The sequence below is a fragment of the Gracilinanus agilis genome, chromosome 3 (assembly GCF_016433145.1).
Source record: "Gracilinanus agilis isolate LMUSP501 chromosome 3, AgileGrace, whole genome shotgun sequence".
In the NCBI taxonomy this organism is placed as follows: Eukaryota; Metazoa; Chordata; class Mammalia; order Didelphimorphia; family Didelphidae; genus Gracilinanus; species Gracilinanus agilis.
Window position 1 is genome coordinate 87,280,714 of NC_058132.1, and position 12,756 is coordinate 87,293,469.

General features: G+C 35.2%; 1 protein-coding gene across 1 annotated transcript; it reads left to right on the forward strand.

Annotated features, from left to right (window-relative positions):
• The first annotated feature begins 1,851 nt into the window (after positions 1-1,851).
• Positions 1,852-2,817, forward strand: LOC123238663 (olfactory receptor 52N4-like). The gene has a single exon (XM_044665868.1). The coding sequence runs from the start codon at positions 1,852-1,854 to the stop codon at positions 2,815-2,817; it is 966 nt and encodes a 321-aa protein (XP_044521803.1).
• Positions 2,818-12,756: the final 9,939 nt, after the last annotated feature.

A 12,756-nucleotide genomic window follows, 5' to 3' on the forward strand; every position in this document is an offset into this window, starting at 1 on the left:
GAAGAACACTGATTTGGGCTTTGTGTGTGGGGTGTTGTTTCTTGAAGGTTCATCAGCTTGTTGATTGGTTTTAAGGTTTTGCCTTATGAAGGTAAGTTGAAAGAACTAAAATTGTTTAACTTGGAAATGAGAATGTTTGAGCAGCTGGAGATAAAGATTACAGCTATCTTTAAATACTCACAAGCCTATTAAGTGAAAAGGATTAAAGAGACAGCTAAGTGACTCAGTGGATAGAGAACCAGACCTAGAAACAGGAGATTGTGGGTCAAATATAATTTCAGATACTTCCTGGCAGTGTGACCATAGGCAAGTCACTTAACCCTAATTAACTATCTCTTACTGATCTTCTGCTTTGATATAATTATATATATTTATAATTTATAATATATATTATATATTATATATAAATATAATTTGGAAATTATATTTAGCATCAATTCTAAGACAGAAGGTAAAGGGGTTTTTTTTTTTGAAAGAAAGATTAGATTGTCCCACTTGGCTCCAGCTAGGAACAATGACAAGAGTTGCAAATACATTTAGATTCATTTAATGAAAAGTGTATTAAAAATTATAGCTACCTCAAAGGTGATTAGTTACTTTTGGAGGTAAGGGATTCTTTATCATTGCAGTTCTTCATTTGGAGGAGTATTCTTGGTCTGAAAGGAATTAGATCCCATTTTTTTCCCCTGTGATCACATCCAAGGAAAAATATTATCTATTTCCTGAGTTCTCTGGTTCCCAGTGGTTCTGATTAATAGCTATATATATTAATTTTCATATATATATAAAATGAAGGGGATTAGGATTAGGTTAAACTGGGAGAATAGATATAGATGTTTTAAATGTCAGGCTAAGTATTTTAAACTTTGTTATTTCCACGAAAGTTTGTTAAAAAGCTAGATGCTTTATTAACAATAAGCAACTAAATAAGAAAACAGATTTTTATGAATATTTGAAAGTCACAGAAATAATAGAAGGAATTAACTGTGGTCAAACTATGTAATGTAGATCTCCCCCCACCATGAAGGAGAAAAATATGTGCACCCATGAGTGTAGCAAATGGTATATGTATATGTATATACATATGAAAAAACATATGTATATACATATATATATTAATAGACATACAAAGATGTACAGGCATAAATTCTCTGCTTAGGCTATTTTATTTATTATTACATATGTATTTATCATGATGATAAATGATGATAAAAATATGTATTTTTTCTAGCATCTGATATTTTAGAACTTTATTTAAATTCAATTCAATTTCGTTTTTATACATATTAACTATCTGAAGGCATTTGAGTAATCAAAATATACAGCTTGTTTGGTGGTTCTTCATCCTCATTTTGTTTCTTGGACACACGCACTCAGATACAGTACAGATTATGTTTTATTCCTTTGGCCCAAACAGCTTTGTTGATTCTAGTGCCAATGTGTATATCTAGAGTTCCTATTTTCTTTCATAGCAAATCTATGGATTTCTTTTAGAGCCTAAGGAGCTTGCTTTTGGAAGCCTACTCCATGGATCAGCTTGTGAATACATACATACATATATATATATATGTATATATGTATATATACATATACATATATATGTATATACACATATAGAATATGCAGAAATGCATTCTCTAAACTTAGGCTAAAAAACGATTTACATTATTATTACATAATCTTAAAGTGATTGTGAAACATTACAAAAGGATTTGAACTTAATGATTTCTTTTGTATTGAATTAAAGAGAAAATGGAGACAGCAACAAATATTTTTTTTCTTCCAAATTCTCTTTCACTAGAGGGAGACACTGCAGCTGAAAGCTAAACACGAGACCGTCCTATATCCATCATGCAAAGGACCAATGCAACAACTCTGACTCCAGTTTCATTCATCCTGAATGGAGTTCCAGGACTAGAGGACATGCATATCTGGATCTCCCTTCCATTCTGCTCCATGTACATTGTGGCCATGGTGGGAAACTGTGGGCTTCTCTATCTCATTCGTTATGAGGATTCCCTCCATAAGCCTATGTATTTCTTCCTTGCAATGCTTTCTTTCACTGATATTATAATGTGTTCAAGCACATTGCCGAATACGCTTGGCATCTTCTGGTTTAACCTCAAGGAAATTGATTTTAATGCTTGTCTGACCCAGATGTTCTTTATCCATACCTTCACAGGGATGGAGTCTGGGGTCCTTATGCTCATGGCTTTGGATCGCTATGTGGCCATCTGCTATCCACTGCGCTATGCCACCATCCTCACCAATCCTATCATTGCCAATGCTGGGTTTATTACATTCTTAAGGGGAGTGATACTTGTCATCCCATTCACTTTCCTCACTAAGAGACTGCCCTACTGCCGAGGCAATGTCATCCCCCACACCTACTGTGACCACATGTCTGTGGCCAAGGTTTCCTGTGGCAATGTTAAAATCAATGCTGTGTATGGTCTCATGGTTGCCCTCTTGATTGGGGGCTTTGATATTCTCTGCATCACAGTGTCCTACACCATGATTCTCAGGGCTGTGGTCAAACTGTCATCTGCAGATGCTCGACAGAAAGCCTTTGGGACGTGTACAGCTCATATATGTGCCATTGTATTCTCCTATACCCCAGCTTTCTTTTCATTTTTTACTCACCGCTTTGGGGGTCACAGGATCCCCCACTCCCTCCACATTATCATGGCCAACATCTACCTCCTCCTGCCTCCAACTATGAACCCCATTGTTTATGGTGTGAAAACCAAGCAAATCCGAGATTGTGTTATAAGATTTTTTGTGGGATCCAAGGATATCAAGTCCCATAACATCTGAATCCGAACCCTACTGATGAAGAGAAAGGAAATATTATTCTCTTCTGTGTTTGAAGAACTAAATGATTTCTGACCCTTTCTCTTGATAGATTCTGCCTTGACTCTATTGTCCTGTTAAAATTTGTCATTTTTTTCCCCTATCTAGAGCCAGTATCAGTGTATAGTGTGAAGACTAGAGTTTTTGACATTGAGAGTGTAATAGGATAATAGACAATGATCAAACTTCCATATGTTGATTAATTAAGTCTTCTCAGAGTCCAAGGTTTCTGTCAATAAACTTATCATTTGAATGACTCTTTATGAAGGAAGCATAACAGCTCAAGATTCATAAAAACAGGAAGCATATATGGTGGCCATAGTGGGAAGACAAAGATGAGAATAAGAACTAACTATAGATATCTTGGCAATGCATTACGTATGTCTTTAAGTCACTGATGGGCAAAAATACGTTTATCCAAAAGCTTCTATTGCTTATAAAGAGCCTTCTCCACAAAAAAATTGATGGATATAAAAAATGAATCATACTGCCTTCTCCATCGTCTGTCAACATTACACTATTGTCCCTTAAGTAGTGGGCTAATATTTTCTTTTTTAATTATTTTTTAAAATTTAGAATATTTTCCAGGGTTACATGATTCATGTTCTTTCCCTTTCCTTTAATCCCGCACCCCCTTTCCCTGAAGCTGATGCAGGGGCTAATACTTTCTAGTTCATTTACTCTTTACATAGTTTAACTACTTTTTTTGCAGATTTTTTTTGTCATAAATGATTTTCAATCTATTTGGCATCATTCTTACTCATCAATGACTCTTAGATTTCCTTTTTAATACATTCCATTTTTATGTCTCTTATGTTCTCTCCATAAATTTTAATCAAGTACACTGTAATATATACTCTTAAAATTTGCACCTGTATCTTGTTCTTTGAAAAATGAAATTGTAAATAAGGAGTTGTTCTTTCAAAATTTCTGTCTAGTCAAAACTTATGGTAAGATGGTAATTAGTAGTTTTCTCCATAACTCTCATTTTTGCTCCTCAAAATAGCAAGACATGTGCCAAATGTTCCCATTAACCAAAAATACAGTAAGAATGAAAGAAAAAGCCACAAGCCATGTTGAATAAAATCAGAATGCTGAGTAAAAAGTTTAATCCTCAGTCCCAACTTAGGTCACCCTTTGGAAAGGTCTGCATAAGCCTTCATTTAGTCTTTTCATTTCAAATGGCATTTCTGCCATTCCTACTTTAGCAGTGACCAGTTTCTTCACTTTGAATATTCTTTAATGACATAATTTAATTAAACTTGTCCAGTTGTGAGGCAAAGAGGGCAACTGAATGGAGAATTGAGAAGGCCCAGGAATCTAGAGCCATACTTCAAACTTAGCAAAGGTAAGAGTATGGACCCAGCTGCAATATCTAAAACAAAGAATTTCCATGTAGCAAATACCCAATGGGGTACTTCCATTCCTCGATATGAGGAACTAATTGAAGTCACTCTAGTCCAGACAGAAGAAATGGGATGCAATAAGATAAAAGGCCAATTAATTTGGGGACTTAACATACAATTACCTGGAAAAGAAAGAGAGAAGGCAAGAAGGCTGACAGAGAAAAGTTGGAAATAGACTAGCCACCAACCAGATCAATGACACACCTAAAGAGAGAAGGAAAAATATGCATATATATGTGTACACACACACACACACATACACACAAATGTAATAAACAGATAATACCTAGTGATAGAAAGTGAACTAAAGACTTCATATGAAAGAATTATAATTTCTATAGGCTCTTGCAAAATAATGGAACAACAGAATGAATTCCTGTATCACTTCCAAAAAGAAATAGAACATTTAAAAATTAAGAGAAATTAAAATAGAAATTAAAGTTCTCATAGAAGAAATTAATAATAAGTAAATAATATCACATAGGTAATGCAGTGTTCCAAAAAACAGTAGAAACTGAAAATGAGAACACATTTTCTATTCAGAAGCAGAGAAATGGAAGAAAGCATGACAGAACTGAATTTAAAAATTCAAGAATAATATCATAGACCATAAGATCATGGATCTACATCTGAGAGGAGACTTAAAGGCAATATTGTCCATTGTCCTTCCTCTTATTGATGAGGAAACCAAGGTCCACAAAGGTTAGATAATTTTCTAAAGTTCACATTGAATAGGGCATAACAAGTTCAAATGTGATATTAGGTCCTCTAACTCTTTACTCATTGATAATTTCCATTTGGCCATGATATCTTCTAATGATGAGATGATAGCTACCATTTATATACTGACTTAAGGTTCACATATTACTTCACACGTTAACTTATTTTATTCTCACAGCAACCCTGGATGGTAAGTAATATGATTATCCCTGGCATAGAAGAGAGAACTGATGCAGAGAGGTTAAATGACTTACCCAAGGGCATAAAGTACATATTTGAGCCAAGATTTAAACTCAGGTCTTCCTGACTACAAATCCTATAGTCTAGCTATTGTTATTATAACTGAACCTAATTTTAATACATGAGTTCTACACGTACCAAAAATGACTAATATTGAATATTATATGCACAGAATTGTTTAAGGTTCATATTACTTGAGAAAAACATGATGATTTAGAAAATTTTAACCCCCCCCAAGCAAATAAAGGAAAATAATTAAGCAAAAGTAATACTGATGGATAGACTCCATCAGGAGAAGGAAGTTCCAAACTTAAAACACTTTGGAGGGAGCAGCTGGGTGACTCATTGGATTGAGAGCCAGGCCTAGAGATGGGAGGTCCCAGGTTCAAATCTGGCCACAGATATTTCCCAGATGTATGACCCAGGGCAAGTCACTTGACCCCCATTGCCCAGCCCTTACCACTCTTCTGCCTTGGAACCAATACACAGTATTGATTCTAAGACAGAAGGTAAGGGTTTTAAAAAAACACTATGGAGGGGGCAGCTTGGTGACTTAGTGGATTGAGATCCAAGCCTGGATATTGGAGGTACTGGGTTCTAATATGACCCCAGACACTTCCTAGCTATGTGATCCTGGACAAGTCATTTAACCTCCATTGCCAATCCCTTGCTGCTCTTCTGCCTTGGAACCAAAACATAGTATTGATTTTAAGATGGAAGGGAAGGGTTAAAAAACTCCACTATGGAATGTGATGGTTAAATTTTATAAACCAGATCTCAAGCAAAAAATATTTCAAGAAGCCAAGAGAAAATCTTTCATCTACCATCTAAATCTTTTTTTTAAGTGTCATGTACTATTTGCTCCAATGATACCAGCTTCCTTAGTGTTACACAAACAAAACACCCCATCTCATGACTTTGGGTATTTTCTCTATCTGTACCCCTATACCTGGAATGCTCTCCATTTCATCTCTATTTCTTGGCTTCACTGGTCTCCTCAGCTAAAATCCCATTTCCAAGAAGAAACCTTTCCAAACTCTGATGAGTTCTAGTACCTTCTCTCAATTATTTCCTCTTTATCTTGTATATAGATTGTTGTTTACACTTGTGTTCTTTTATTCTTCTCCATTAGTCTGTAAGCTTCCGGAGGTCAAGGTATATCTTTTGCTTCTTTTTGAACCCAATGAAACATAGCAAGTACTTTATAAATGTTTATTGACTAACTAGTTATCTGCATCAAGGGTTATCCCATTAAGCTCCCTGACAGAAAGAATCAGGTTTTGTCTAAACTCCCTCCAGTCTAGGACCTTATTCTGAACATATTGAACAATTGGATAGATTGTCATGTATGATGAATTGAATTTTAAAATTGGATTCATCTTTTTTCTTTTAAATAATACTGAATGTTGTACTTTATTTTTGTCTATTCTTCATAAGTCACAGTATCATCTCAAATCTGATCCACTATTTCGGGGAGGTCAGAAATTACCCAGTTAGTTATATAATATAATCCAACATGGATTCTTAAACTGGGTTCCATTAACTTGGTTTAAAAAACAAGAATAACCATATTTCAATATGATTGCTTCCCCTTGCAATTCTCTGTATTTCATTTTATGCACTGAAAAAAATGACACTGAGACGGTGTTCGCAGATTGTCAAAGGGGTCTATGATGCTTAAAAAAGGCTTAGAACCCTTGCTTTAGAGCAGTAATTCCCAAAGTGGGCACCACCACCCCCTGGTGGGTGGTGCAGCAATCCAAGGGTGGTGGTGATGGCCACAGGTACATTATCTTTCCTATTAATTGCTATTAAAATTAAAAAAAATTAATTTCCAGGGGGCTAAGTAATATTTTTTCTGGAAAGGGGGCAGCAGGCCAAAAAAGTTTGGGAACCACTGCTTTAGAGGCTGTCAAGAATGTATATAAACTGGTTTCTGCCAATTATTGGGGCTCTGAAAAACCCCAAATGTATGCTGATAAAATTTGCCTGTTGCCTTTTCTTTCCCAGATCCTGAATGATGAGAGTCATGAGTTTCCTGTTCATAGTACAGTCACTTATTCCAATGGATATCCAAATAAGGTTACTTGAAACTATGGGGAGGCTTCATTATCTATCTATTGATTGCTGCTTCAGAAGGTCAATGTATCATGCTAATCTCTTCTTTCATTTTCTATGATTCCCTTAAGAAGTGGTTGAGAGTTGAGGAGTTTAAGGTAAAAGAGACTGTGACTTGAGTTTGTGTGTATGCAAAAGACTAGAAATCCTCAGGGAAAAGCTTGTGTGTGTGTGTATGTGTGTGTGTGTGTGTGTGTGTGTGTGTGTGTGTGTGTGTGTGTGTGTGTGTTTGAGAAAAAAAGAAAAAAAAAGCAAATGGTTGACTTCAGATCTTTCCATCTGCTTCTGACCAGGGGATCCCAGTTATCTCCTCAGTCATACACTGGATAAGGAAGGAAATAATAGGTTTGTTACAGTTTTATTCCACTTATAAGGGGAAGCTAGATGGCATAATGGATTTATGAGTGAGAAAGACTGAAGTCCAAATCTAAGCTCAGATGTTTACTAGCTGAGTGACCATGGGCTGGTCACTTAACCTCTGTTTGTCTCAGTTTCCTCATCCGTGATAAAATAATACCTCACTTCCAGGATTGTTGTAGGGATCAAATGAAATAATAATTGTAATGTCCCTGGCTCATAATAAGTACTATATAAATGTTAGCTATTATTTATGTTTTTAATTCTTGCTTGTTTTAGATAAAACTGTCCTTAGGTGCTGAGGAAATGTACATCTCTCCTTCCCCAGAGATATGGCTGATTTTATTACCAGAGGCTAGGCCTCTGCTGCTCTGAAACTTTCCCAAAGGGACCCAGTAAACATATATGGCAAGGAGAGGTTTTGAATAAGGACTTTCAGATAGTGGAAATTCTTGCCTTCATGTCCTAGGTTAATCAAGATATTAGAACAACCTTATAGGACGTAAACTAAGATCATCTTTTTGCATAGCCATCTAGACTCTGAGGTATTTCATAGATTGTCAGTGATAGGTGGAAACAACAAATGCTGAGGAATTCTAGTATGTGGGAGAAGAAGAGTGAAGAGTATTGAGATTGGTTTCAAGCAGTTTCTCATACTTTCAAAGAGCTCTCTTTGGTTTTAGGGTTCTAGATTAGCCACTTAGAAAGGGAATAGAGGAATGAAAGGAGAAAGACTTCCCCAAAATTCTCATTTATTTGTGTAAATGACTCAGCAGGCAAAAGAATCATCTTTGTCCTTAGAATTTGGGTGGACAGTTGTCAGAAGATCTAGGGCTATGTAAAATTGAAGTCATTTTTCTGGATTCTTTGGGAGGATGACGGCTCCTGGCTTAAATTCTCTTAGCTTTCTCCTGACTTGCCCAAGTGCCCAAGCTAGGAAATCTCATCCCCAGAATCAGTGTTCACCAGAAGGGAATCTCAAGTTTGGGTCATTACTTTCTCTTTTTTCCTGGCTGATGTTATATCTGCTGAACAGAAGATTTAATTTCATCAAGCATGGAGCATAAACAGACCAATGGAATTTGACACATAGTAGACACATTTTTTTTTAACACTAATAATAATAATTATAGCTAGTTTTTGTATCGTGCTTACAATGTAGTATGCTCTGAGCTAAATGCTTTAACAAAACATATTGTTTGATTGTTACAATAACTCTGAGCGGTAGGTTCTATTATCATCTCTATTTTGCAGCTGAGGAAACCAAGACAAGCCAAATGATTTTCCCAAGGTCACACAGCAAGTAAGTCTCTGAGGACAGATTTGCACTCATGTCTTCCTGACTCCAGATAGAACATTCTACTATACTACCTACATTTTATTCCCTGGGGAACTCTAGGGCACTGAAGAGTTAAGTCATTTGACCATTCTGAATGTCTCAGAGGTGGGATTTGAACCACCTGAGGCTGGCTATGTACTATATTATTCTGGCTCTCAAGAAGTATACTATTTATGGGAATAAAATCCTCAAGGATACTACAATTTACACACACATATAGATGTATGGATATATACATTTGTACAAACATACACACATATATTTAAACCAACGTAATTTTGAAGGGAGAATAAAAAGCTGGGCAGGGGTAAGAAAAGCTTCTTTTATGTCAGAGATCTCACATGAGCTGAGACTTAAATGGAGCAAAGAATTAAAAAAGACAGCGGTGAAAAAGGTGAATGTTTAAGATGTTTAGGAAAGGTTATACCAGGGGACAGAGGCAGGAAAGGGAACTTTATGAAAGCAGAAAAGCAAACAAGCTATTTTGACTAAAATGTGGATTAGATGAGGACACAATTATATGAAATGAATCTGGAAAGACTGGCAAAAGCCGGATTATAAGAATACTTCAAATGCCAAATAGCAAATTTTTTAGTTTGTCCTAGAGGCAATGGAGATGATTTTTTTATAAAGGGAAGGATGGGGTGAGGAATCTGCTTTAGAATTAAAGTTAGAAATATGGTGCCCATCTTTATCAGTGAAAAGAGGTTTCCATACCAAGCAATTTCTTGTACTAATAAACTCACAGGTTTTTACCTTTCTCACTTTACCAATAATTCAAAGCCTATATTAAAAGATTCAACTCCTCTTGTATTTAAAAGATAATTGGAAGTATGGTAAGATAGCAAGCTCTCCATTTGAAGAAGATCTAAAGGTTATAGTGGGTCTAAGGGCTATGTAAGTCAATGATGGCAGTTAAAAAAAGATCTATTTGGTCTATTGGACAGCATCAAGAGCATTGTAATGCCAAGAATAAGGAAATGGGCATTCCTGCTATACACTGCTTGTTGAACCATGCCTGGAGTCTTTAGGCTTTGATTCAGTTTTAGGAAGGACATTGATTTGGGGATGAGGGGAGAAGGTGTTTCTTGAAAAGGGTGACCAGTCTGTGAATTGGCCTCAAGTTTTTGCCATATAAAAATAAGTGAACTGAAAATGTTTAACCTGTAAAGGAGAGTGATTAAGTGTCAGGGGACAGGGATCAAAGCTGTCTTCAAACCTTTGAATTTCTGCTATGTAAAAGAAGAATTAGATTTATTACACTAGTTTCCAGAAGGCAGAACTAGGAATGCTGGCTATAGTTGCAATGATATTAAGATTTGTTTAAAGAAAAACTCATTAAAAGTTATAGCTATCTCAAAATAGATTAATTTTTTTGATGAGCAGTGAGTTTTCTCTCAATGCAGATCTGTATAAGGGGGATTTTTCAACTAATTGAAATTAGACCAAATTTTTCCCAACACGTCTTCTATTTCTGAGTTTTGGGACTCTGAGTAGTCCTAATTAGCTGGTATGTACAGAATGAAGAGGATTAGGTTAGATTGGGAGGTTGGAGGCAGATGGTGGAGGGTTTTAAATGCCAGTCTAAGAATTTTAGGCATTAGTTAACACCAAAAGTTTGTTACAAAGTTATATGCTTTGTTAACAATGAGTAACTACAAAAGAAAGAAATTTTGATGAATTTCTGAAAACCACAGAAATAACTGAAGGAATTAATTATTGTTAAAATATGATTTTACTCTTTTCCCTCAAATATTTACCTTTATGGTCTATGAATGTATACATATATATTATATGTTTGAATATGCAAAGAGAGATCTACAGGCATAAATTCTCTGAGCTTGCATCATAATGCATGTTGATTTATTATTAAATACATATTTATTTTATATGAATCAAAAAGGGTAGGTTGTTATATATGTGTATGTACATATAAACATAAACACATATAAAAATGTAGAAATATATTCTCTGGACTCAGGATAAAGTGATGTTTATATTATTATTATATAATCTTAAGGTAACTGTGAATGAAACATTACAAAAGCCTTTGAATTTGATGAATTCTTTTCTTTTGGATTAAAGGGAAAATGGAGGCAGTGATAAATATTTTTTCCTCCCATATTTTCTTCCACTAGAGGAAGACACTACAGCTGAAAGTTAAAGACTACCCATTTATTTGTTCCATCATGCTAAGAATATCTTCCATGACTAAAGAAAGTTTCTATGCCAAAGAAAAAAGGAACAGAAGTCTGAAAAAAATGGAAAAATGGTCCTCTAGTCTGATTTCTACTCCAAAACATAGGGATAGCAAGCCAGAGCTAGAGTCAAACAGAGAGAAATTTTAACCTCATATCTTATAGGCTGAAACAGAAAAGGCTGACCTCAGAATTTACTGAACAGCTGCTTTGCTGAGAACACTTCCCAACTTTAGTATTTGACAAAAACTGTTGGGGAATATGGAAAGCAATTTGGCAGAAACTAAGTATTGGTAAACATCTTATGCCATGTATGACAGTAAGATCAAAATGGGTATATTATGTAGAAATAAAGGATGACAATATAAGAAAATTAGGGGATCATGGAATAGTTTACTTATTAGATCTATGAATAAGAAAAGAATTTATGATCAAGCAAGACATAGATAGCCCTGACTGACTGACCAGACTAGAAGATGAAAGACATCATTAGATTTCAGCAAAACATTTAGAAAATTTTTGATGCTCTCAAGATGGATGGATTTAGATAGTACAGCTTGATGTATTTGGAAGTATATTAATGACTGGAAGCAAAGAATAGAAAAAATGGATTAATTTCCTTTTGGAATGAGTTCTTTAGTGAAGTGTCACAGGGAGATGTCACAAGGAGATGACCTTGAACCCCAGTATAGAGTAGCTCATAGTACTCTGAGATTTGCAAGTCATCATCAATCCCAGGAAGTGATTGAATCAGCAGTGAGTGATGGTTTCCAGAGCTTCCAAACCAGAGGCCATCATACCACTTTGCAAGAAATGAAACTTAACAGAAATCCAGAAATAGATCTGAGGGCAGCAACAAAGAAAAACTGAAGTTTAAATGTTTAAGAGAGTGCACTCTACCCTGAGAACAAAGCCCACCTTAAAGATAAAAGTGAAAGTCAAGAGAAAGGCTTGGAAAATGAGGAAACATAAAAAACTACACCTAACCACAGAAAATTTTTATGGAGAAAGATCAAAGCACAGATTCAAAAGGGGATAGCGAAAGCAAAGCAGCTACATGCAAAACTTCAAAGAAAAATATGAATTTGTTTCAGGCTCTGGAAGAGCTTGAAAAAGATTTGAAAAATTGATTTTGAGAGACAGAGGAAAAATGGGGAAGAGAAATGAAAACAACACAAGAAGAAAATAACTGCATAAAAAGAATTGGCCAAATGGAAAAAAGAGGTTCAAATGTTCACAGATGAAAATCATTCCTTAAAAACTATAATTAGACAATAGAATCTAATGACTTGATGAGACATCAAGAAACAATAAAACTAAATTAGAAGAAAAAAGAAGAAAATATGAAATATCTCATTGGAAAAGCAACTGACCTGAAAAATATATCCATGAAAGACAATTTAAGAATTGTTGAACTACCTGAAAGCCATGAATAAAAAAGAAACCTAGACATCACATTACAAGAAATTATTAAAGAAAATTGCCATGTTATTGTTGAACAAGAAGGTAAAAAAATGGAAAGAAT